Below are 27,754 nucleotides of genomic sequence, written 5' to 3'. Positions count from 1 at the left end.
GAGTATTTTCCTTCCGAAACATAGACCTCTTGTGGCTTCAAGAAGTGTTTTCTTTAACTTCATTTAGTATCTAAGTGAAATATCATTAGTCATCTGGCATATTTCAGTACTATAAGATATGCTAACTTAAATGAAAATAGCTATCATTTTTACAGAATCACAGAATGATATGGGGTTGGAAGGAACCTCTGGAGATCATCTAGTCCAACCCCACTGCCAGCACAGGTCCACCTAGAGCAGGTTGCACAGGAACACATCCAGGAGGGTTTTGAATGTCTCCAGAGAAGGAGACTCCACCACCTCTCTGGGCAGCCTGTTCCAGGGCTCTGCCACCCTCAAAGTGAAGAAGTTCCTCCTCTTATGTTCGAGTTTGTGCCCGTTAGCTCTTGTCCTATCCCTGGGCACCACTGAAAAAAAGACTGGCCCCATCTTCTTGGCACCCACCCTTTAAGTATTTATAGGCATTGATCAGATCCCCCTTCAGTCTTCTCTAGACTAAAAAGATCCAAGTCCCTCAGCCTCTCCTCATAAGAGAGATGCTCCAGGCCCCTAATCATCTTTGTAGCCCTCTGCTGTTACCCTCTTCCAGCAGTTGCCTGTCCTTCTTGAACTGGGGAGCCCAGAACTGGAGACAGTACTCCAGATGGGGCCTCACCAGGGTGGAGTATAATGAAGAGCATATATAATGAAGACAGGACAGAACCTAAATATGCACAGGTATCTTGTACTAAAGTACATCACAGATTCACTGACAAGCACTGCTATACAGATTTCTTCCTATGTAATACAGGAAGAATTGCACCTTTGTAAGAATATTTTAATTGTGTTTTAAACTGCATGTTCCAGGTATTTATAAAAGCATTCATTTTTGTATTTGAAGCCATTATTCTCCTCACATTTGTGTTCCCTACCACCTATCAAATGCAATACAATGGACTTCTCACCTACTGCAATTATGTAAGTCTATTAATAGCTCTTCCTAAAGGTATTCCGTGATCAGAAAGTTTACTGGTGAAGCCATATTTCCTCTCCCACTCCAAAAAAAAAGCCCAAACAAGATCATATTTTAATTCCATGTCCTTCATTATTCTACTTCTCAGGATAACCTAGAAAACTAACCCTCATCAGATTTAGTCTGATCAAAAGAAAAGCAGTGTGCTGTACAGTTTGTGCTTACAATAAAAATACAGAAAAAAAGCACTGAAAATGTATTTTTCCACACATTTGAAATATTAACCAGGAAGGTATCAAGAGTGATCGTCCTGACTTCTGTTAATTTCAGTCTTAAGAATTTTCCCCCAAAGTAACAGAACAGCTAGAATTACAAGACAGATGATCTGGAAAGAAGATGAAACTACTTTGTAAAGTCTCAAACCTTATTAATAACTCCTTTATTAAGCCAGCCTACAAGCCAGAATCACATTACATTTCCTCTTAAAGAGAGTTTCTGCCTGCAGTTCTCAATGACGGCGCCCGCAGTTGATATAAATCCAGAGAGCAGCACCGGTAACAGTAATTGTTCAGCACAAAGTGCAGAAATTTTTCATGAACAGAACCAGAGGCAATGTGTAAATATGCACCCTTCAAATATATTAAATACTAAGTTACTATCACAGGTCAAAAGATGATAAAAGCAATGAAAGCAATCTTTGCCCAGACCTCTGCGCTACCCAAAACATTATAAATCATGCTAAGCCTCACTCTTCGGTGTTTCTTCCTAATAATTAAGTACTCTAAACATACCCTTGTTCGTGGGAAATAGGAAATGGTGGCTTTAAATTATAATCTGCTGGCAGTGACAATGACAGACTAGTGTTTGGGCCCTCTTTAGGGAAAATTAACAATGTTTCAAAGAGAACAAGACGTAGAAACAAGAAGAGAGAAGAGAGTAAAAAGTTCATTTTAACAAAAAGACCATTTGCAGTGCCGGAAAAAAAAAAAATCATGAAATCAATAAGAAATCAATTTTCCAGCTCTCCTCAACTAAGCAAATCCATCCAAGGGAAAAAATTAAGGCTGTTATCACTACAACTAAAAGGCTGTTGTTTCTTTTCCTCATCATTCTCTGAAATTAATACTTACACCAGTACTTTATCACAGAATACTGGAGGAATGTCTTCCTTTTAGATAAAAAGCTATCGCACTCAAAAAACTGTTTGTGCAGAGATTAACTTGAAGGAGAAAGAACATGAGGCAACATCACTGCAGCGCAATGAAGAATTTTTGTTTGGCAAATTAGGATCGTAAAGGGAAGGAACAGCCATTTTGTTATGTAGAAATAACATCTCCCCCATCATTTAATCAACAGGGAATATGGGACAATTGAAACAAATATGGGTAGCTACTACCATCTAAAGTCTGAGGGATAACATTAAGGACATTAGCAGCAAACACACACAGACGGTAAGCTCTTTATTTGGTAGATTTTCATCTGTTTTCATCTAGAATCAGCCTAGTGCATATTCAACCAGAACAAATAAGGTATTCCCGGAATGAGAGACGTGCTAGTGGATTGTCTTTCTTGCACCTCAAAGAAGAAAGAAGAGTTGCTAATGAAAAGAGCCAGTAACATTTAAACCAAGTTACCATCAGGCCAAAACAATTGGTTTCCTATATACAACAGCTGGGATCTGTGTCAGAACAAGGTGGACAACTCATGGTCATTCAATGATATCAAGTCAGAAAATGTTCAACTTAGATCAGCAGCTTAAATTCTAAAATAATTTAAGAAAATATTTTGTATGCACATTATAGGTGAACTTTCAATTTTGAGACAGGTGGAAAAGCTTTTCAGCCTCTCCTGAAAAACACTCCCCTTTCCACAGCCTGAGTTCCTGACAAAATGAAAAGATTTTCCATTCTCTCTCCACCTCATCCTGAAAACCCCAGAGAAGGTAAATGTAAAAGATTAAAAATAAAACAAAACAATTGACAGGCTTAACTTTAAAAAGTTGTTTGGATTTTTTTTGACATTAATTTCTTCTTGCTTATCCTATTCAGGATGAAATCTAACATTGCAATTGGCAAAAAAAAGCCAAGAAATAATGATTTTCTGTTATGAACTTACTTTCCAAGAGTCTTAATTGAATTTACCCTGACTTCAATAACAGTTTTAGCACTTCTAAAAAGCCGCAACTCAGTAAATACATTGCATTAAAAAGGTAGAAGACCTAAGTGGAAACCCCAACGTTATCCATGGAAGGTAACAAACAGAATGGACAAAACATCACTTTTCTAGTTCCTCAAGAATGAAGCTACCTCAAACCCTTTTCCAGGAATCCAAATGAAAAGCTTTACACTCAAAACAACCAAGCAAACAAAAACATTTGAAATCAACATTCTAACCAAACAAATTAAGGGAGAGTTTAAGTTCTTTTCAGTTTTAGGTCATCTGGATTAGCCCTTACTTTGCCACCTCAACTACAAGAAGCATTTCTTTATAAGTAAAAAGCTTATTGTATACAAAGTTTTTGCTCCTTTTTCCTACAGATCTTTTTTCAACCACAAACAGTAAATGAGCAAATGAATGTTAATGAGAAAAAAGTCTACATTAAAAAGTCTACCATGCAAAATAAACATTTTATTAATAGAACCAAGAAATTGTTTCCACAGTATGCTTAGTCCTAATTTTCAGTTTTTCATAGAATCATCTAGGTTGGAAGAGACCCTTGGGATCATAGAGTCCAACCATCCACCCTACTCTACAAAGTTCTCCCCTATACCATATCCCCCAACACCACATCTAAACGGCTCTTAAACACATCCAGGGATGGTGACTCAACCACCTCCCTGGGCAGCCTGTTCCAATGCCCAACCACTCTTTCTGTGAAAAATTCTTTCCTAATGTCCAGTCTAAACCTACCCTGCTGGAGCTTGAAGCCATTCCCTCTCGTTCTGTCATTAATTACCTGTGCGAAGAGACCAGCACCAACCTCACTACAGTGTCTAATCTAAACCATGTATGAGCTCAATGAGGAGATAAAGAGTTCAAGCTTAATGCTGGGGATCAAAAAGAATTTGCATCCGCTTCCTAGGAAGGGGCACTAAATAAGAGGCTATTGGTTATTCAGCTGAATAGGCTCTCACCTATAAATAGTAAGACTTTGTGTCCATTTATTTCACTAATGGATATATACACACATTTTATAACAATCACTGGATCATGAAATGGATTTCTGTTCTTAGCCATCCAGCTAAATGTCACTCAAGAACAAACTTCCCTTAAATCTTCCCACAAATTTGTAAGGATTCCCTGCAAAACGGAAAGGACACAAGCCACTGCTCCTGACACTGTGCCAGGACAGCTGGTATCCTAGTGGTCAGCGCTGCGTCTCCAGAGAGAACCAAGGGAACATGAGCACCCACAACCAGCATTTGAACAAAGGGCCTTCCACTACTGGAGAGATACTGAGCTTTAAATTAGGAGACATATAGCATCACATCTTCTGCTCATCGCTTGGGTGGGATCTTGTTAGCCAGCATATTATGTCATGTCTTCCCCATTTCTCATGAGAAACAGTATAAGCATACCATAATACACTACATATACTAGAAAATACATGTGAGTGTAGTCTCATAGTATAGACTTAGCATAAGAACTACAAGCTTCAGTCTGAATGAAGTCTGAAGCATTGCTTTGTCCACCAGTAAAAGCAACAACAGCTGGATCGATGGGCTGAGACCAACGGGATGAGGTTCAATAAGGCCAAGTGCCGGGTCCTGCACTTGGGTCACAGCAACCCCAGGCAGCGCTACAGGCTTGGGGAAGAATGGCTGGAGAGCTGCCTGGCAGAAAAGGACCTGGGGGTGTTGGTCGACAGCAGGCTGAACATGAGCCAGCAGTGTGCCCAGGTGGCCAAAAAGGCCAACAGCATCCTGGCCTGTATCAAGAACAGTGTAGTGAGTAGGACCCGAGAGGTGATCGTCCCCCTGTACTCGGCACTGGTGAGACCCCACCTCGAGTACTGCGTCCAGCTTTGGGCCCCCTACCACAGGAAAGACATTGAGGTGCTGGAGCAGGTCCAGAGAAGGGCAACGAAGCTGGTGAGGGGTCTGGAGCACAAGTCTTACGAAGAGAGGCTGAGGGAGCTGGGGCTGTTCAGTCTGGGGAAGAGGAGACTGAGGGGAGACCTTATCGCTCTCTACAAGTACCTGAAAGGAGGCTGTAGAGAGGCGGGGGTCGGTCTCTTCTCCCAAGTTACAGATGATAGGATAAGAGGCAATGGCCTCAAGTTGCGCCAGGGGAAGTTCAGGTTAGATATTAGGAAATATTTCTTTACTGAAAGGGTTGTCAGGCATTGGAAGGGGCTGCCCAGGGAGGTGGTTGAGGCACCATCCCTGGAGGTATTCAAGAGAGGAGTTGACATAGTGCTTGGGAATATGGATTAGTGTTGGGTGGTGTGGTGGTGTGTGTGTGGGTTGCATGTGTGGTGGTTTTTGTTGTTGTGTGTTTTTTTTTTTTTTTTTCTTCATTGGTTGGACTAGATGATCTTAAAAGGTCCCTTCCAACCTCTGTGATTCTGTGATACTTCTGGAAATATCCAGAAATGTATGCTTCAGGAACTATAAAACATTTAAAACTTAGCCATCCCTAAGCTTTAGGACCTTCCAGAATCAGGAAGTAACAATGTAGATTTTAAAGAGTAGATTTTGAAGTCTGTTATCAGCATCACTTTTGTATCTAAGTGTTCTCTGCCCCCCTTTAAGTAGTTTGTATCTGTAAGTTTAAAAAAAAAAAAATCTTTGCACGCAATTGGAAATAGTTCATAATGTTCTTTTTCAAGTTACAATTTACTCAACATTAAAAGGCTTCTTAGGTCTCTTACTGGTAGACACTCCATTTTGATTCAATTTCTTATTACAGAAAGTAATCTCATTGACGCATTCTAATTGAAGCATTAATTGCTAGAAACCATACATGTAGTCACTGCATTAGAGAAATCTGCTGCTGAAGTAACCCTTGTCTGAACACAAGACATCAATAAAATTGCCACAAACAAATCTGAAGCTCTGCCACAACTTTCCCCAACACACACCAGGGACTTTTAGATCTGATTGCTTTCCGAAGCAGCATTGAAATAAGCCTTAGCCATAGCTTGCTAGATTGCTGAGTTTTATTTTCCCATGCAGACATTCCACACTGCCACTGCAATGGGTTTTAAACCCATGTTTGAACTCCAAATCTTAACACCTAAAAAAAAAAAATCTGATTATCAACTCAGATCTCACTCTGCATTTAACACATTAAGCAACCAAAATGGGGCAGGGCAAGACCACAAATGTATTCAAAGAACAGAATTGAAATACTTGCAGAATATTTACCTTTGTAAAATTAAAATAGCAGCAAATACAAATCTAATCTTAAAAAAAAGAAGCTTCAGACACATTGTTGAGTCTTTTTCCAAGTTAGTAACACAAAGTTTGAAGCTGGTTAGAAGACGTCAACAAGAAGAGGCAGAGAGCAGCAACTGCTACTAGACAGTAACCGAGACTGCAGAGTTATGGTCTAACCTATGTTTGACTAAACATTAAGGAATTCACATTATTAAAGAGTAGGTAACTGCTAGCATACTGCTACTAATTTCCTGCTTATTGAAAATTATGGAAAAGCTTAAAATCTCCAGCTAGTAGTTAAATACAATTTATATTTATCTTAATGGAATAAATTGTCAATTTACAAACACATGAAAATATTATCTATTACACAGTTTGGTTCAATGAGTAGAGGAAAATTCTCATATAATTGAGAGTTTCAGGGACATCATTCTATCTGTAAATGCTTTGATAAATCTAGCAACCATTTAGTATGATTTCCCTTATCTAAGTATTATAAAAATAATCCTGGCCATGCTTCACACATCATACTAGGCTCTCTCCTGACCCGAGTGATTGAGGACATAAAAACAGAAGGTGTGATAAGTCTCCTCTGAAGGCTATCACACCAAACACAGCAGTGAGGTTAGAACAGAGATTATAAAGCTGGCTGGCCCGAATTTTTGCTATCATTTAAGATGATGCTACAGCTATTAAAAAGACAACATTTACAGAAAATGAGAAGGGACAAGTGGCTTCCAAAACTTCATCATGTAACTAACAATATGGTGAAGTCCCAGGAGCAGGGGGCTGAGATCCATAAGAGAGACTGGTAACACTGGAGTGGAAAAACATGCAGATACTGCTGCAAGTCCAATATGTTGCATGACTTGAGCAGAGAAGGTCACATCAAGCATCCTGACTCATCATTTCAAACATCCCAGCAAGCTGACAGAGAACAGAGGTAGGTCTACTTCTCAAGAGCTTTCTGTAAGGGCCAAGTTCTGGAGAACTTCCCCACAGGCTCCAAGCACAGGACAGCAATGATCACCTGGTTCTGTTCATCTTGAGCCCATGTTAAATGCATCTAAATTCAAATGAATGATTTTTTTTTTTTTTGGGGGGGGGGGGGGGGGGGGGCTGTGGCATGATTGTACCTGTGAGATACTGTCTCCAAAATTAACCCTTCCATTTTTTCAGTAGGAATTCCACTTCCCATTTTGATATTATCTTTTAAACAATGAGGAAGGAGAAGATTATGATAGGCAGAAGGACACTCATTGGTCTCAAGGACTACAGAAAAAGGTTAGCAAAGGGAGTGAGGGAAAATGGGTGCTGTTTATAACTCAGTGATGGCCTCATTTTCTGGCACGAGGTATACTTTAATAGTACACCACCGAGGAAAAGGGCAGGGACTCAACGTACTGAAAGCCCTGCATCTTGGAGAGATTTACAGTTACAGAAGGCAAGTGGTTGAAGGGTTCCATCCAGAATATAGTTTGCTTCTTTCTGAAATTGCATAGTTTCACATTTTAATGAGTACAAAGCAGAGGCTTGTAAGCCTAAGGGAATGAAAAGCTTCATGAATCCTCACAGACTCTGCAATCCTCAACGGAAAAGTTCTAAAGGCTGCTCTGTAATCTCTCTGGATATCCTGGTCTCCGAGGCACTGAAAATGTACACTGCTTAAAATAACATCTTACGATACCCACAGTCTCACTGATGTTTTCATTCTATAGACACTTCTCAGGAAACAGTGACACCTTACTCCGGCAAACCAGCACTTAATACTAGCCATGGCTGAACAGTAATTAGTAACGAAAGGACAGAAATACTAGTAATGACTCCTACCATCTTACCTTAACCTGTAAAAGATACAGTGAAGGCACTTTGATAATCTACTACAAATTGGCAGGTTAAAAATATACTATGCATTAAATTTAACATACAATACACTGATGGTTCATGTCCTAGCAAAACTTTATTCTAACGAAACTCCATTTTAAAAAAGGAGACAGAAAACGGAATTTTAAAATGGACCATCTAGCATTGCTTTATCAATTACAGCTTTAAATATCTCTATCCCAGTTAAGATCTTGTTTGGAAGATAAGTGATCCAGTTCTAGAGAACATTCTTTTTGGAAGTTATATAGCACAGCACCATTTTTCTTTATAGTGCTATTTTCTAATTATTTCTAACTATTCTCTATAGTCAGGATACTGATTCAAACAGCTGTTGTTTTCTTGCAACTTCTATATACACATGCTATAAATAGCAGATATAACCAAATATGAAGTTACTCAAAGAGGTTTATTTTCTACTACACCACCACACATTCTACAGTATGCGCCCTGGAAACAGGCTGTTAAATGAGGACTAATTCCTTTGAAAGCACTGTGAAGTAACCATTTACACCTCAACTAGTAAGGTCAGGTATAGCCAGGGGACATTTAGATATATTGTTCAAGTACTAGTTCTTATAACAATATACTACATTAATTTCTTCTGAATTGTTCAGTTATGTGTATATAAGTTTGTACTAATGCCATTAAACTTTCTGCATAAAGCTACACACACTATATAGAAAATTAGGTTTCTGATCAAAAGGACAATGTTTGAGATTTGATTTAGAGGGGTTTTGGCGGGGTGAAAGAAGACAGAGAAGGTACATGGAAGAAAGGTTGAGAGAAAAGCAAGAAAATGTCTAAACAGAAAAACCATTTTCTGGAACTCAGGAACTCCTTTTTCACTAATCTGAATAAGAGACAAAGTCCAGACAGACTTGGCTGTAAAGAGGACATGCTAAAAGCTTTAACATTAAAAGCATTGCCCTTGAAAATGTTATTTTTCCATAAGACTAAATCCATTTTTATGACTACAGTTTTGATTTAATTTTTCTTTATCTCACTGCTCTGTAAGTTCGGTTTAAATTAAATTTACCCAAAAATTCATAACTGTCGATAATTTTCAGTCATATACAGTGTACTCTGATATGTTTTCTAATTTTTAATACAATAACGATAAATATGTATGGCTTAGAGAGAGACTGTACAGTGTTAAAATTTTAGGATCAATTCTGCAGCTTTCATAAAAATATTTTAATTGTTTAATTGATGAACCACAATTAATTCATATGACCACAGAGATAGTTTTAGGAAGAAGAGTAGAATATTATTCTCAGTTTAGTTGAGAATTAAAAATCTACTGACAGTGTGATTTTTTTCAGACTTTTGCAAAGCAGAATCCTAATATAATAAGTTTAAGAGACACTTAACTATTTTGCCAAATGCACCGTAAATGTCTTTATGGTAGTACATATAACCTGAACTTTTATTAATATGAGACAGTTCAAGCCTGAAAAGGTGACAAGAGACAACCACATTTGCTGTAGATACTGGGTGCAAGACTCAACTAGGTACTAATTAAAGGGATTCTACCGAGTACTAGAGCGATAAGATCATTCCTCCAAAATTATACACTTCATGCACAGCGTATCAACAGCTTGACTTACATATTCACCGTACGTCTCCTGCGCTGGAGGTGGTGGAAGGGGCCGGTAGCCCGCAGGTGGAGGTACTCCTCTTGCTCTGGGTGCTAGAAGTCCACGGCTACGACTGACTGGTCCTCTGGTAGGAGGCGCTCCTCTGGGTGCTGGTGCCCCTCTGGGTACTCCGGCTGGTGGTGGAGGCACCCCCCCACGGCCCCTGTGAACATAGGGATCGCCACCATTAACCATTAACCCTTGGTCCCCCCTTCAACAGCTCCCTCCCCCACATCATGACAATTTTGCTTTGCTACAGCCAGGAGAGGTCTAAAAGAGATTAATAGCTTGTCTTTTTTCCTGTATACTTTAATCCCATTACACACACTATGCAAAAAGAAGCTGAAAGATACAAACTACACATGTGATTCAGCGATGAACTTCTCACTGGCTTGAGCCATTCTCGCATACACAGAGGCACCCAAACCAATTTGCTGGAATCGGTCAACTTCACTAGAATTTGACTTATAGTATGTGAAATCACAATCACAGAATAACAGGTTAATTTGAAGCTGTCAGGCTGTATCGTACTCAAACCCTGCACAGAGACATCAGTTGCAACTCCCTTCTGATCCTGCGCGAGCATCTAAATGCAATCCAAAGATCACACTGAACGTGAGTGGGTCAGAAAAATTATGTTTTCTTCTGATTCTAAAGAGAAGATTTCCAGCTGTTGCAGGAAACGTTCAGACATGTAATAAATGTGCAGGGTGACTATAGGATATAACCTGATGTTATATATATATGTACTTAAGGACAAGAAATAACACTATAGTTGTTTCTAAAGTTCTGAAAGAATGATAAGCATTAACTTGCATTCCATTACTTTGTACACTTAACATAGATGAAAAATCTGTGACCTAAACCAGGACAATTTTCAAAAACATTTGATTCATTTTGAGGTGGCATTTCCCCTGCCTCCCTATAGTAAAGGGAGAGACTTAGAGGTACAATCTGTGAGAAATTTGCAGTGTTTATCATCTTTTAAACAGGATGGCTAAAACATTGCTAATAGTCATCTCCTTTTTAAAGGAGATCATTTCACCCCATGGACTCAAATTGAGTTTAACTGAGTTTAAATGACTGCTCTGTAGGCACATAGACTTGTAACAAGGAAGTCACAACCTCATTTTATACTGTAATAGGTATACAGAAGAAAAACAAGCACAACTCTACACTAGTTTTCTACCTATCAAGCCATCACCTAATTAATCTCTACAGTAGTAATTGAGTGAAAATACTCTGTCCTGATTTCAGTAGGAATTTCCAACTTAAACAACATTATAAAGATCCAGATTTGGCCTTAAGATGTCCTATCCCATTTCAAATAAGACATAATTTCTCATTGGTAAACTTGTGATAAAATGATTAAATTTTTTCTGATAAGTATTTGAAAAACTGCATCACTAAATGAAGAATGCAAATAAGGTAAATACTTGAAACAATCAGGATAGATTTTATTCATTCTAATTACTGATTAAAACACAGTCACAAAGTATTTTAAACAAGCCTAGAGAGTAAGTGATTTAAAACTGTGCTTATTACTTGGTTTTGGCTAATCTGTAGAATGGCTCCTCAGGACAGGGTACCAGCTGCTTATTTGACTTCATTGTAGTGGGGGCAGGGGTGAGCAGTGAAGTTCCCAGACACAGCCTGCTGAAGTAATATAAAGAAATAGCAAATGTGATACTTTCCAAGTGAAGGCAAAGAAAGGGAAATGAACCTATTGGCATAGACCATAGTCAATACCAAGTAAAAAAAAAAAAGAAGTCAGTAAAAAGACTCAAGAATCACTAGCCATAATCTTCACGGCATCCTTCAAACAGGGTGCAAGTGAAAGCAGCAGGAAATGGGACATGCTGAAAGACATGGAAAAACGTTTGAAGGAGGGAAAAAAAAGTACAGTTTTTAGAGCCAGTATAGATTTATTCCTGAAGAGTAATTATAACACCAGATCCACATGATGAGAAGGTCTTTTCTGCATTTCAAAAACAGTTAGTAGGATTGGAGTGGTGATGGGTAGGAAATCATATTTCTCCTATACTAGGAGACCACTTACATGCCATTTTATTTTGGAGTTTACTGTAGGAAGAATAAATCCGAGACATAGTTGTGTATTACACCACCCAGATCGTTACCGCACCAGGCTGGAAGAGACTAGAAAGGTGCAGAGATAGGACACCCAGTAACAGGAGAGTTTAATTACCACCATGCAGACTTGAGTCACCAGGGTATAATACTAAATGCAAATTTTTAGAAACTATAAATTGTTATTTCATTAAGAAGTTGGCAGGGAACTAAAGAAGTTTGAGTAACATGAACAATGAACAGAAACTGACTCAAAATATTGAGGAACCACTTGAATAAAAACCTTTGCATACCTTCACAAAAACAACAGATCAGTTCTTAATTTGAAAAAGGGTAGCTATGTAAATTATGTTTAAAAAGATTTAAAAAGAGTAAAATGTATATACACACAATATGGGAAGACATTTAGAGAAATCCCATAGGAAGTCAGAGCAAATACACAACAACTGCCAAAAAAGGAAAAGCTTGAAAAAGGGCAAAAGGAGCTCAGTGAGGCTAGAACAGCAGGGTAAGGACAGGTATTAAAAGAGGTATCACTTGGAAAGCTGAACCCATCTTGAACATCAAGGTACAAATAAAACAAGTGTAAAATACTCAGAAAAGCAGATCAGAGGCAAAGAACTTGTAAAAAGCCTAAAAAAAAATTTCTTCAAACATTCTGAAATCAGGAAACCTGCCAGAGTGCGGCTAAACCATCAGTAAAGAACAGTATGAATGTATACATACATATATACGTATAAGTTTTTTGCTACACAATTCAGAAAGGTTGGACAAGGTTCACATGGTAGAGCCTTTCCTATGGGGCAGCACCATCCAATGTGTCTCAGAGACAAATTACAGAAGAAAAGGAACAAATAAAAGTAATTGCACTGTCTTTCTGTAAACTACAACAGGAGTTCAGATGCCCACCTCTTAAATCTGGAGCTGAATCCCAACCTCACTGTTAAGGAAACAAATAGTAAAAAAACCTCAAAGCCACAAAGTGTAAGAGGGGACAACTCACACGCATAAATTTATATACCCTAACATTATACAAAATAATAGGTTCTGTGCTATCACTACACATAGAACATCTAGAATTAAGACTAAACCAGTGGCAAAAACCCACAGTTTTAGAAAGTATTAGAAGAGAACACAGAAAACTTCATTACCCAACTGTGTGTATTCACAGTCCTGTTTCTTAATTTGGAAAGAACAGGAAGCGCATCGGCAATTATATCAAAGGTAAGCAACAGTACAGATCAGCGTACATATAAAGAACAATTAAGTACATTAAGGCACTTCATACTACAAATGACAACTGAGGCTTATATGATGGAACTCAATAGAAACATTAAAGGAATGGAGAAGGCTGAGGGGAGACCTCACCTCACACACCTTTCTCACAGGGTGGTGGTGGGGGACAGATCTCTCTTGTGACCAGCAATAGGACCCGAGGGATTGGAATGAAGTTGCATTAGGGCAAATTCAGATGGGACATTATCAAAAGGTGCTTCACTGAGAGGGTGGTCAGTCACTGGAACAGGCTCCCCAGGGAAGTGGTCACAGCACCAAGTCTGTCAGAGTTCAAGGAGTGTCTGGACAACACTCTTAGGCATATGCTCCAGTTTTAGGTAGTCCTGTAAGGAGCAGGGAGCTGGACTCAAGCCTTATGGGTCCTTCCCAGCTTGAGATATTCTAAAGAACACAAGGAATTATTCAGCAGTTATTTCCAGTGTAAGAATCAGGGGATGTCAACATGAAGGGACAAAATATAAAACCAGATGCCTTAAGGCCTGAGCCACTATGTCTGCTCCTATGAAATGCAACCACTGAATGACAGAATGGTTGAGATTTGAAGGGACTGCTGGAGGTCACCTGATCCAACCTCCTGCTCAAGCAGGTCCACCTTGAAATTGTTGCCCAGGATGACACCGAGGTGGTTTTTGAATGTCTCCAAGGGTGATGAATTCACAACCTCTTTGGCAACATGTGCCATTTTCCTGTCACAGGGCACCACCCAAAAGAGCCTTCTCTTCTTTAGGCTGAGCAGTCCAAGCTGTCAGGCATTCCTCATAGAAGAGATGTTCCCTACCATTCATCTTTGTGGCCCTTGGTTGAACTCTGCAATACATGCTCATGTCCCTCTGGTATTGGGGAGCCCAGAAATGGACACAGCACTCTAGGTGTGGTCTCACCAGTGATGAGTAGAGGGAAGGATCACCTCCCTCAGCCTGCAAACAACACCAATGCAGCCCAGGATACTATTAGCTTTCTTTGCAGCAAGTGCACATTGGTTGCTCATGTTCAACTTGGTGTCCACCCAGCTCCTTTTCTGCCAAACTGTTCTCCAGCTGGGTGGCCTCCAGCATGGGGTTGTTCTTCCCCCAGTGCAGGACTTTGCAATTCCCCTTGTTGAGCTTCACAGGGTTCCTGTTAGGCCATTTTTCCAGCCCATCACGGTCCCTCTGGAGGACAGCACAACCCTCTGGCATATCACCCACTACTCCCAGTTCACTAGCACCTGCAAACTTGCTGAGGGCACACACTGCCCCATCATCCAAATCATTACTGAAGGTTGGACCCAGTATTGACTCCTGGGATACACTGCTTGTTACTGGTCTCCAGCTGGACTTTGTACCACTGATCATTACCATCTGGGCCTGGCCATTCAGCCAAATTTCAGTCCACCTGTCTCCTCATCCAGCCCATACATCAACAGTTTCTCTACAAGGATCTTATGGGAGACAGCCTTCCTGAAGTCACAGCAGACAATATCCACTGCTCTCCCCTTGCCTACCAGGCCAGTCACTTCATCACAGAATGCTATCATGTTGATCAAGCATGACAAGCAGCACAACTACTGGAAATAGCTTTTCTTTTTGATAAGGAAAACTGTGCTGTATTGCCCTCAATCAGAAAGCCTCTGAATCTCAGATCCGGTCAGTCTCCCAATACATTTCCTTGCCCATTAGCCCTTAGTCCTTCCACTATTTTTTTGTTACAGAGGAAAAAGATCTTTGTTTACACCTCTATAGGCCACAAAGCATTATCCCCAAACCTTGAAAGCTGTACATTTTTAAAACTGAGTTGTCACCCATGTCAGCCTTGACTACCTGCTCATAGTCTGAAATACAAAATGGGTCTTTTTGCCTTTGTTTTCCCTCCTCCTCACTACCATGCTGTCATCTCTTTCCCTTTCAGAAGTCTTTCCAACGTCCTCTTTACACCAGAGCCCATAAGAACATCTTCTACAGTATTGAGACTGCCAACAAATCCAGGCTAATGGGGTACACAAACAGGCACTGAAAGGCCCACATATCTGTCTTCAAACTTTTCATATACTTCGATTGCGTAAATACTTTGAATCAGAGTTAATGTGCCTTATTCTCAGGACACTTGAAATAAAAAGGTCTTTGCCTGTGAGCCCTCAGATTTATGATACTGCAAATGTACAAGTGCTGAAGCATCACAGGAGACACTGGTGTTTGGTTTGCTTTTTTGCTACATTTGTAAGAAAAATGCTATTCTTCTATGAGATTCTGGATAATATACTGATTCAGATTTCTTTTCATGAGGGCAACCCTACTCCTTAAGTACCTATTAACTGCATTTTACATTAAACAGACTGTAGTAGTTAAATAGAGTAAATATACTCAGTAAATTCTACCTCCTAGCCACATGCTATTATCACCTGCAGACATGCTTTAACAAGGTGATCTTCTATGTACTTGAGAATGCTGAGTCCTACTCTCAAAGAAACATTTCACTGCCCTAAAACAAATGACTCCATCTATGTGAGAAAATGTGAAATAGTTTCATGTTTCTTTATTATCAGTTTTGTTCTGATTTTCCTGGATTTATTAATCTGGCAGTGGTGAACCCAGTGAAGGGAGTTAACCCTTCCCCATTAAATGAACAGGTAATTTAGGTGGTTAAATTAATTTTACTCTCATTTCTATGTAATTAACTTATAGGCTCTGCAGTGAAAAGGTCTTTTTCAATCTAGGTACCATGGACTAGAACAAATAAAGCAAATCCCAGTAACTCATTTAATATCTTTTGTTTTCACTACACACTGAATAGTGAACCAGGATAGTGGGGGGAATAATCAAATTCAAATCATATGTCACAGCATCCCTTGAAGATAATATCAGGAAAACTATTTTTGTTGGCACTTGAATCTTCCCCCCATAACTTTTTATTATTTATACTTGCAATTTAGTATGAGAGGAAAGAAAATAAGTGAAACACTAAATTTCTATAAAGCTACCATAAAAGCATTAGAGAATGGGAAAACCAGCCTTTCACAAGTGTTAGAACATGCTAGTGTTATTTGTAAATACAGTATAGGAATTACAGATCATGTATAAAAAAAATCTGAAAAGTGTATCTCACTGTGTACAGCTAAAATATTACTTAAGAACTGCATTTTATAACTGACTAATATCTCACTGTTTGAATAAAGGGTTTCATATGTGGAAAAACATTCTAAAGAAATCTAGTACCACTTAGATCCACATTATACTGTGTTTGTGAGTCTTAAGAATTAATTCACAGGTACTAATCTAATCACCAATTGTCACAAAGCCTGTATTTTACCAACTCATATAACTGAAATACATCCATAGAAAACTACTTAAGGACTTCCTCTTTGGCCTTTATTAGCAATAATTTGGCATATCTACTTTATAGTAGTCCCATTGTGTTTTTAGGATTATATTTTATTTTTTTTTTTACAGCAAACTAATTTATTGCCCTCAACCGTAGCAGGCACAGCATCTAACTGATATTCCCCTTCCAGCTTCCTTCAGCAACAGCTCTACTTTATCTTTTCACTTTCTCTCTAATATTATACTGATTTTTTTATTTCAGGTTTCTCCTTTTGGATTAAGAATCCGGATTCATTAACCAGATGAGTTAATGAAATCACTCTGATTATGAAATCACAGCTAGAGGCAGTTCATAGATCTCCTTCATTTGTTTTTGTGAAAGTAAATTAAATGAGTTTGTGGTATGAAGATCCTTCTCAATATCTCCCCCTCCAGAAGGGGAAGTAAATAACAATAGCTTTAAAATAAAAATTGTGAAATTCAGGACCAGTTCCCTAAATTGTATTATCCAATGAGGAAACACTTGAAATTCTTTAATTGTAGCATTCATAGTGCCATACATCTGCAAGGATTTAAACTGTTCAATAAATGGATCTAACAAATTGTTACCACATTTTCTTCCTTTGAGCACAGCCAACTACAGTCAGTGTTCCTCAAGCAGCAAATATTTTTGTTCATGTTTTACATTAGACATCTGAAAAATAACAGACCTGTTATTTTAAAAATGACAGTACCAAAATATTGAACACATATCCAGATACCACTCACAACTAGGATTCCTGCCTTTTCATCTTTTTTTAAAAATGAGTCACCATTTAAGTTAACACTTACACAAGTTTTATTTCACATTTTTATCTGGAAAGAGCAATATGTATGCTCATGTTTCAATTTTGTGAGAAATGGGGAATTTATCACAAGACTAAGGAAACAAAACACACTGAATGTAATACCCGCCTTTGTCCTGGATCCTGAAATGGCTTTACCAAATATTTTTTTTGTGCTACAGAATCTTCCGCACTCCTACAGGTTCTCAACAAGAAGTTATTCTACAAAAAAGAAACCACTTCATTCCAGGTATACGGCAGGAATGATCTAAGTTTGATCTGGTGACTAACAAAGAACAACTGGAAGTTGTGAACACATTACAGCAGTGATCCACATCACCTCATATTACTTCTGAGGTGTAGGACAGCAAATTCTAACCTAGAACTCCTGTAACAGTTTTGGTTGTCCCCAGAGCGACAACCATTAGGATCCCAGCAATGATTACCCTGAAATACGAATAAAAAGAATAAATAGGAAAAATAAAGAAAAGCCAGAACCTCATGCAAGTATAAACCACGATTTTGCAATTTCTTTAGTTAGACTATTCTACATATTGGTTCTATAAGAAATTACTTTTTCCTCACCTCATCTTTGTGAAACTAAAATATCTGATTTCAAATAATTGCTCTCTTTAACTGGTGAGTGAACCCAACCAGTTCTCCCATACCGATACTTAAGAGGGGGGGCTGCTTATAAGAAAGATGGAGAGAGACTTTTTACCAGGGTCAGCAATCACAGGTCGAGGGGCAACAGTTCTAAACTGCAAAAGGGTAGGTTTAAATTGGACATAAGGAATAAATTCTTTACAGTGAGGGTAGTGAGATACTGGAACAGGTTGCCCAGAAAAGCTGTGGATGCTCTATCATTGTCCAACCTGATCTTGATCACTTCCAGGGCTTTGAGCAACCTGATCTAAGGGAATATGTCACTCTCCACGGCAGGGGGGTTGGACTAGATGATCTTTAAAGATCCATTCCAGCCCAAACCATTCTCTGATTCTAACAGTGATTTCTAGCTATAAGTGACATGAATTGGTTCTCCTACCACACCCCAAGGTAGTAAGGAAGATTTATCCATATTCTTAGGCTTACTATTATTGTCCTCTAGAATTTTACTTCTCCAACATAGCTTAGAGTCAGAATTGAGTGTGATATTAATTCTTATTTTTACTTATTCTTTAGAGAAACAAAATTCTACTTTATTTGCAAAATGTCCTTAGAGGTGTACATTAACATGTATGTTAACATGTTTATTTGCAGTCTTTAGTTAATCAGAAGTCTCAATTCCCACTTCAGTAGTTTGTCATTTATATTGCATTCATTCAGGATGGGAATTCAAATGCATTAAAGAAACACTGATTCCAAGATGTACATCTTCTAGCTACTTGCTAAATCCTCTAAGCTTGCTAGAGCAATAAATTAAATAATTGGTATGAACCTTCATTTTATATAGTCACCTCCAAAAAAAAAAAAGTAATGTCAGTTTACAATAAAAAGTGAATGAAAACCAGGCTTTCACCAGGGAAAGGTTCTCATGTTCCTCTTGTTGCACCAAAGAGGTAGGTACTACCTGAACAGGTTAAATGCTCAGCATAGTCATCACAGAAAATAGAAGCATTGTGATTACACCTGAAGGTCACCTTTAACCACATTAGGACAAAGGAAAAAATAAGAATGGGGGCAAGAGGGCAGAAGGAAGCAGTTATGTGCCCCAGATCAATGAGGAGAAAAGTGTATTCCTACAGGTAAAGCTTAAAACACATACAACCCTTCTACAGTAAATTCCATCCATTCATCCCCAAAATTTTACTTGGCTCTAGAGTTAAAAGATTCAGTCAAGAAAGTCTGGAACAAGCCAGAAATAGCAGAATACAAAAATACCATGCTACAACCATCAGGAAATTACTTACCATATACAGGAATACCTGTGCATAAGCTAGAATTTTGTTTGCAAGCACAAAGGAATTGTTTTCTACAAAGAAAAAATTTGGCATGGAGCTAAAGATACACGTAACAAGTCTTCTTAAAAGAAGCCACTTGATAAGATGCATTATCTCCAGTTTCAACATGTCTGATAAGGAGTAAAAAAAGTATAAATTAGTACTTTGGTTCTTTTAAGTGATACTATCCAGGAATAAAGGCTTAAAAAATTGGGATCTTAAACACACTCAGTTATTGCATCCTCAACAGGATGTTCCATGTATCAAGGGTGATATCTTAAAAATATTCCATGGAATATAAATTGAGGTTAGGATGGAGGTTTTAGACTTCATTTTACAAGTCTTCTGAAGCTTTGCTTCAATCTCTCCTGGATATCTCAGGGATGTTTGCTAATAATACTGTTTTAGTAAGCACTAAGACAAAGCCTTCCTGCAACAAAAGTATTACTCACAGAAGTCAGTCCATGATAAAAAAGAATCAGAGCATTAGAACTGAATTTAAGTTCTTTAACTCAATGGCTGTACCTCAGTAGCAATGGTATTAGATTTCACTTAAGAAATCTTTTATGCTAAAAGAGCGCTTCAGCTTGCGGGGGAAAAGTCTTGGAGTTTAAGACAAACCTTAAAGTAGGCACAAATCAAACTAACAACCTTTGTTTTCTTTAGAACATATAAAAAAAGCAGATAACAAATACAGGTTTTAGCTGTCATCTCCTATCAAATGCTAGTAACAATTAACTTTACACTGAAGACACTTCAATAGTTGTAAACCAACAGGATGAAATACAGCAGATTTTGTGAGCTACCCAACAGCATGTATTGTCTTACATAAAATGCAGGTTTGAAAACAATTTACCAAAATCCAGAGGTTAGAACTAGTGATGTTAGAAATTCAGTAGCATGAAAAGTTAGTTACGCACATGCTAGATACTAGTAGTGGAAATCAGGTATGAAACTTTAGTGGTAAGATCAGCCCAAAAAACTTCTGTATCACAAATACTAGCTTAAGGACACATGAAAAATCAAGAAAACATGGAATAGAACTGTGTCTCTGTACTGAGCATGTGTAGCAGAGTTGTCACAGATATCTATGGGAAAGTTAAAAACAGATATTTAAGAATTGAAGTAAAGTTAGCAAAAAACCCAACTCCAAAATCAAATGAGATGTCCAATTTGCAAGCACTTTTGTATGGCTGATTACAGTGCCAAAGAAGTGAACCTTGGTATATAATTTCTACTACTCTGAAAAACATTACAATCAAGAAAAGTGGAATAGATATATTTAGCAATATTACTCAAGAATATAAGAACAAAAATTTGTTGATTTAGAGAAAATTACATTCTTACAGGATACGACCAAGAGTAAGTGTAAATTCTCTAAATTATGATTCATTCTACATCATGTTTGCAATCATTATTACAGGATACATGTAACTAAACAGATCTGCATAAACAGAATAATTCCTAGTGCTTTTCTTCTAACATGCTTAATATGAGTTAAAACACTTCAGAATATTATTTTGCAATTATTTAAGAAGCTGAAGTGCAAGTTTCAAGCTGGCATTAGTAAGCACCAGTGCCACAACTGAAGGAAAATAGTTCACTGTAGAAAACAGTCACTGAGCTGCTGCAGCCACAACCTTTCTGTTACAGTACTGAGAGAGTTACGCACTTTATTTAGCTTTTGTTTTCACACTTCAGGACTCAAAGGAGTTGAAGCTGTCATCTCAGTACTGCAAGGAAGATAGGGGATGCTAGAGCAAAAATAAAACATCTCCTGTGTCAGAGAAAAACAAAGTCAAAGCAGCAGTAAGCTTGTCTATTCCTGAATCAAACAAAAGCCCCCTTTTTATGAAATAAACACAACGCAGATGAGACCAAATCCAAATTCTGCCTCCAAAACACTTCCGTAACATTTTGTCAGGCCTATAAAAACAATCCGTAATACAATAAGAGGAGTATGTATATTCCATAAGTTGAAATTCATGGCAACTGAGGCAAGGTTTACCAGCTTTTCAGAGCCATGAGCTCCAACGGGCCGATACACAGACCCTCCATGCACCTAAGGAGCAACTGAAAATTAGAAGTCATTATAGAAGTTAAGCAGCACAGAAGAAGTCTTGCTGTACTGCTCACAGTAAGACTGAACATCTTCATATGATTTACATCGTTCCTTAACTTAGGTACCATTCAAGTTTTCGAGAAATTTCAGCACCGCTATTAATTCAGTCTAAGCTAGATACCTTCAACCAATCACGTTTTGTTTCCCTTATCTTTTGCTATTATTTTGAGTATCCTTCATATATTTCACTATTGTACTCTGGGGTGGGTTTTTTTGTGGTCCTGAAGGGAGAAGCTTACAATACACACATTCAAATTAAATTCCACTGCAGCTAAAATACTTACCTGGACAAAGCAGGGACTGGTACTCCTCTTGCTCGAATCGAGGGTTTTCCACGAACTACTGGAACTTCTGCATTTTCTGAACCACCATTTAAGTATGTTAATTCTTGAAGCTGTGCCTGTCTGATTTCATCGTTGTAGTCCTAAAACAGGAGGCAGAGTGAGAAAACAACTGTTCAACCACCACACCAAGTTAGTATCAGCAAACACTGCTCCTTAAAGCTTCCTCTTAATAAGTTGAACAGCCCACTGAAAAAGTCTTAATATGCAAAGTATTACAGAGAGTAAAAAAGTTTCTAACAATTCTATATATTAACTTCATTTTTTTGCTTGGGCATGTTTTTCTTTCCCATTGCATATTACCTCCACGTAGCTTTACCAATTAAAATGTCTATATTAAAATGCTGTAGATAGGGATAAACAGCAAAAAAATCAGGGGCCCATTTCTGAGCTGAGATCTGTTTTGTTGTTCCAGATGGAGAATGATAGTGTGTTAAAAGCCAGAAAAATTGCATTGCTTGGTGTTGCAAAGCAATACAGAATAAGTAGACTGTAGAGAACTGTTCCTGACAACTAAGGAATAGATTAGACATCTCCTCTTTTAAAATCAAGAGTTAAAGAAAGACTCTACAGTGAAATTCATTTGATACAAACATGCACTGCTATCTAATAAGAGCTCCAAAAGTTTTAATTCTAGAACAGGCAGGAATAAGCAATTTGAAGACACATGGCTTGTTTCTTATTCTGCACAAACCCTCTCTCAAGGTCTATCAGAAAGAAAACTGACGTTATTTACATGGAATTAATATGGTACTTCTGAAAGAAAGACACAAAAGTCTGTTCAGCGACCTTGAGCCAACCTCCGAAACTAGCACATCACACAGGAATAAAATAGATACAATCAACTCAAGCTGCACATATTTTTCTGCCACTTTTCCTCCACTTAAAGACAAAGAATGCATCTGCAAAGGTGAATCAGAAAAAGAAATGCTTTACTGTGTATCCATGCACACTGAGTATCAAAGTATTAGTAAGTCCTCTAATAAGAATGAAGTGATACTTCTGATATAACTATCTTCTGAAAATCCTCACGTTTCAAAGGCAGCAGGTTTGTCCAAATACCATCTATTTCTACATTTCAATTACAAAACAAAGGATCTGCATCTCATTGGAAATCTGATATCATTTTATATATAATATGCACTAGGCAGATACCAAAAGGCCATCAGGCAGCCTTGCATTAGACAACTCACTGAAACAACTCCACATTGAAAGGAGATTAAGACATCTGTAAACTTGAAGAACTCTATCCTTGAAACATTCTGCTTCCCCCAGCTTCCACAAACAGAAATAAGGAAGTTTTCTTCTACATGCCATTGCTGAAGATAGTGTTAAAAAGTGGCACTACAAAGGCATTTTGTCCAAACTGTCTTAAATAGGCTCTGAAATTTAACTCACAACCGTCCACCTGAAATCATCCTCTATTCAGCAGCAGAAACCAACCAGCAAAGATGAAGGAAAAAAAGTCCAGAAGACCAAATCAAAGTGTTTAACTGAAGCTTCTGAGAAACAGATTACATTATAGAACTTGGAACAAATACACAGCCAAACCACCACAGGGAGTAGAACAGGCAATTGAATGCTTCGCTGGCCAATTACTAGACAGAAACCCACTATTTATAGTTGTACTTTGTTTCATACATTGCACAGAATTTTGCATTTGTAACCAGTTCTGGTCCAGCAACACAGAACTTCAATCTTGAAACAAAATGCTAATGAATTGTTAAAACTGTACTATAAGCACAGTGCTTAGGTCTCAAAGTTCTGCCACAGCATGTATCAGAGGTGTCCTCTATAACTTCTCCACAAGACATCCTCCTCAGAATTGGGCTCCTAGAAAAATACCTTTGATGGTCATTTGATATTACTATAATTTAATTTCTTGAGACAGACATACTTAGATTACCATAGTACATGTGTCCTTTTTGTTTCTAAAGCTTTCTCATTTTCCTGTAGCACAATACTAGACACACCAGCAGCCTTAGTCATAGTCAGAGACTCCACTGCACAAAGGCACAGAACAAAATACTGTCCTTTATCGCATAGGACAGACAGCAGGAGGGTACAGAGCAAAGAGACAGCACAAGGAAGTAACAACACAAGTAGCCATGATAAGCAACGGTGTTAATCCATCACACCCTTGAAATGGGTTCTTCAATTGGAAGTAATACAGTCAATTTATGGTTACCCACTGCTGGAAAATAGCACACTTGAAATTGAGGAGACAATCTCCTCCTCACCTAGAACACAAGACGGACACGGAAACCCTTCTGACTGCACTCCTCCCCCATACACATTAGGCAGAGGAGACACTCAAATTTCAGTCAAACATTGCTGATTAATTTCAAGTGAACAGATGTACTCTCATTTTACAAATATCACCCATCCTGACTTTGACTACAGTCTTCTCTGAAAATGGGGAATGTTTTCTTCTGTAGGAATAACTGTCAAACAGGACACATGCAAGTGATTTTCTCCCTACATGGAATTACTTACATGCCCAACTAAGCAACAATCTCGTAGATTTTATCAGTAATTTCACCCAGCTCTGATCAACACACCAGCAGCACCTCTCCTTGGGGATCATCTGTAACTTGAGACCTTATTCCAATTTATCATTCAAACTGTTAATAAAAACATTTAATGTTAGGACAGATCCTTGCAATACTCTATGCAGTTTTGCAAAACACTCAGATCTTTATCCTTGCAGCGAGCAGTAAGTAGTTGTCAGGCTTCCAGCCACCTCTATACACACACCTTACAGTTATTCACCAGCTTGTTTAGAGGAAAGCAAGTTTGTGAAGTCCACCAGCAATTCCAAATGCCATTGAACACTCTGTCACCACCACACCTTACAGACTGAACATGCAGGAGGCAAGGCAGGCTACAGCAAAAACTTGTAAATTCTGCTCACATTGTAAACAGACTGCTAAAGACTGTTCTCTCAGATATTTCTAAACTTAGCTTTAAAAGACAAGGGAAACAAGAAGAAGAAACAAGAAGAAAAGGCTGAGAGAGCTGGGACTCTTCAGTCTGGAGAAGAGAAGGCTGAGGGGAGACCTTATCAATGCTTATAAGTATCTGAAGGGTGGGTTGAAGGAGGAGGGAGCCAGACTCTTTTCAGTGGTTGCCAGTGAGAGGACGAGGGGCAACGGGCACAAGCTGGAACATAGGAGGTTCCACTCAAATATGAGAAGAAACTTCTTTCCGGTGAGGGTGCCAGAGCCCTGGAACAGCCTGCCCAGGGAGGGTGTGGAGTCCCCTTCTTTGGAGGCTTTCAAGACCCACCTGGATGCAGCCCTGAGTAACATGCTCTGACATGCTCTGGGCAATCCTGCTTCGGCAGGGGAGTTGGACTAGATGATCTTTATGGTCCCTTCCAACTCTAAAAAATTCAGTGAAATTCAGTGAAAGTAACTCAGGTAACCAACCGCAAAACATAATTAATGCTCTGGCTGTCAAAAAAAGAATGACTACCACTACTCAAAAATTAAGCAAAATAGACCAAGGAAAGTCCCACTGGCCAAAGCTACAGTAATCATGGTATAATACACGACCCAGGGGAGAGGTGATGGTGGAAGTACCTGGCTTTTTATTTTAACTGACAGAAGTAATTCCGGGATAAATTAATACCAAGCACAACACCCACCAACCTAACAGTTGAAGAGACTGCCGACCAGAGGGTCTGGCCAGAATGAAGGGACCAGCTCCTTTAAAGGAGGACAAAAGAATATACTTGAAGTCAGAAGCCACAATTCTACCTGCAGAAAAGAGTAATCAAGGCAACATAAGAACAGCCAAATAAACTCAAGTCAGAAGCTTTTATGTCTTTGAGTTATACCAATAGTTTAAAGGAGAGTAACCACTGCAGCTGCTTGAGGCTGAACTTCAATGCAAAGGTGCTTGTTCATGGATCTAAAAAGATCCATGAGGCTAAGGCATTTTTCCCATAGTCAGCTACTACAAGGATATTTTGTATCCCACATTCTAGCACCAATTGTGATCAGATATTCAGGCTTGATCTGAAAACTGAAAGTGACCATATTAATAAATTAAGATCAGCATCTGAAGTTGTTGGAAGGTATAGCTACCTTATGTTGTAAGGAGAACACAAGTTAAGATCATAACCACATGTACTGATAGCAGGATTTCTTACTTGAAATAAAACTGGTAGTTTGCTAAGAAAGCCACAACAGACCTTATAGAAAAATAAAATCAAGTTGCCTTTGGCAGCAGTTAACCAAATGGTAGTTCTATAAAGGACAACTTGCTCCTTATTGCTGCCTGGATTGGCCACTGCAAGGGAGGCTGGTGGACAGAAGAGATTAAGGCATTTAAAACCATTCTGATAAGATTACATTTGTAAAGCCAACGGGAAATTAAAGACAGTGTTGGCTTGATCCCATAGTTCAGAAAAGATTATGTAGCATCAGTTCAGCTCAGTACAATAAAGATGCAATGATCAAAAATTGAGACGGAAAAGTATACAACCAATAAACGGATTTGCTCATTATCGGTCTGTAATTCTACTGGCTTAACAGCAGCAGGGTAATGGCAAGGCTTTGATAAGCTTCTTCATTTATTATGCCATTAGGTGTATCAAGCTCAATGATGAAAAATAAGATCTCTGATGAAGGGGGTAAAGGGATCAGATGTATCTTATTTCCAGTGCATGCAAAAAGCACTATCAAATTAAGCACGTTTTGATCTAAAAAGAAAACAGCTGTTTGATCATCAGAATAGCCAAGAACTTCATTCCCCCTTATCTCTTCACACAATCAAATCATGTATCATGTAAAGACAGTAACCTTCAATATTATGACAGTCCAGCATTCCAACAAATACTCTGTTGAGTACCTTCTATTTAATCAGTTAGTATGTTTTAACAGCAGTATATTTACCTCTTGATACACATCAAGACAAAAGCCACTGGGAACCTGCAGACAAAGTTATGATGCAGTGCTTGCTTCTTAGTAGTACATAATTATTTCACATGAGAATTTATTCCTAAACAGCCCTCCTGATGATCATTACTTACCATGCTTTGGTTTGTGTCACGGAGCAGTATCGGGGCATATGAATTAACTTTCAGATAAAAACAAGACAGAAGAAACTCAAGGAGCACACAGTCAACTCCAGTGACCTGGAGACTTAAGTTTTATGGATCCAGGCTAGGTTTTGTATGAACTAAATGCACACCATAGAACCATCAGGGCATCAGCACCAACTGCTTCACCCTGGAGTACAGCTGGCAGTTCTACCCCCAACAGGCTGTAATGGCCACACAAGTATTCCCAGCTGTTCCCAAATACAGCTACACTGACTACACTCTCAAATATGTATGAGCTGTCACCCAGATACACACCTTAGTAAAGTTCCCTTAGCCAGGTCTCTCACATTTCCAAGACCTGACACAAATCAAGACTAACACCTGGATAACATTTTCAGCAGTAAAAATAAACAGAAGTCAACACACCTTGAGGATGCTTTGCTTTCTATATTCATTTGATAACCAATAAAAATAGAAGAACGTTCACTGAAGAGCTACTACAGCTTGAAATTTCACACACAGTAACACCACCTCAAATGCCTCAGCTTCTTAAGAGGGCTTGGATTGTTCCAAGGAGTTCAATACCACAATGCAATCAAGGTTGGTCCTTACATAAGAAAATAAAGGAATCTTGTGTAGAAAGACATTGGAAACCCTCTAACGCCAGTGTCCATACATATTCCAAACCTGGAGTACAAACTTACACTGGAAATGACATCTCATTTTATACATCCATATATCACATGTTGAAGTACACACACAACCCGCATATCACTAGCTTTGTGAAAAAAAAAGACATAAAACCATTTTATTGATTTTCAGCACTGAACCCTAAACCGGGATTATGGGTGAAAGCAATACTACAGCTCCAAATTTATTCATTCTTAGTGAAACAATCCTATGCTGATGCTTCAGAACACAATAACACAGAAAAACCTTACCT

General features: G+C 38.5%; 1 protein-coding gene across 2 annotated transcripts in view; it reads right to left on the bottom strand.

Annotated features, from left to right (window-relative positions):
• The window catches only part of KHDRBS3 (KH RNA binding domain containing, signal transduction associated 3), an 87,072-nt gene that overhangs the window by 22,163 nt on the left and 37,155 nt on the right, over positions 1-27,754 (bottom strand). The window contains exons 5-7 of one of the 2 annotated variants that reach the window (XM_074145271.1): positions 21,705-21,844; positions 11,400-11,510; positions 9,825-10,017 (exon numbers count right to left, since the gene is read on the bottom strand). In XM_074145271.1, the coding sequence (XP_074001372.1) occupies positions 9,825-10,017; positions 11,400-11,510; positions 21,705-21,844 (444 nt within the window). The remainder of the gene's footprint in view (positions 1-9,824; positions 10,018-11,399; positions 11,511-21,704; positions 21,845-27,754) is intronic. The other variant, XM_074145272.1, reaches the window with a different exon arrangement.

Source organism: Numenius arquata, chromosome 3, assembly GCF_964106895.1.
Source record: "Numenius arquata chromosome 3, bNumArq3.hap1.1, whole genome shotgun sequence".
In the NCBI taxonomy this organism is placed as follows: domain Eukaryota; kingdom Metazoa; phylum Chordata; class Aves; order Charadriiformes; family Scolopacidae; genus Numenius; species Numenius arquata.
The sequence above is the reverse complement of the archived record's forward strand: the minus strand, read 5'-3'. Positions and strand labels throughout refer to the sequence as shown.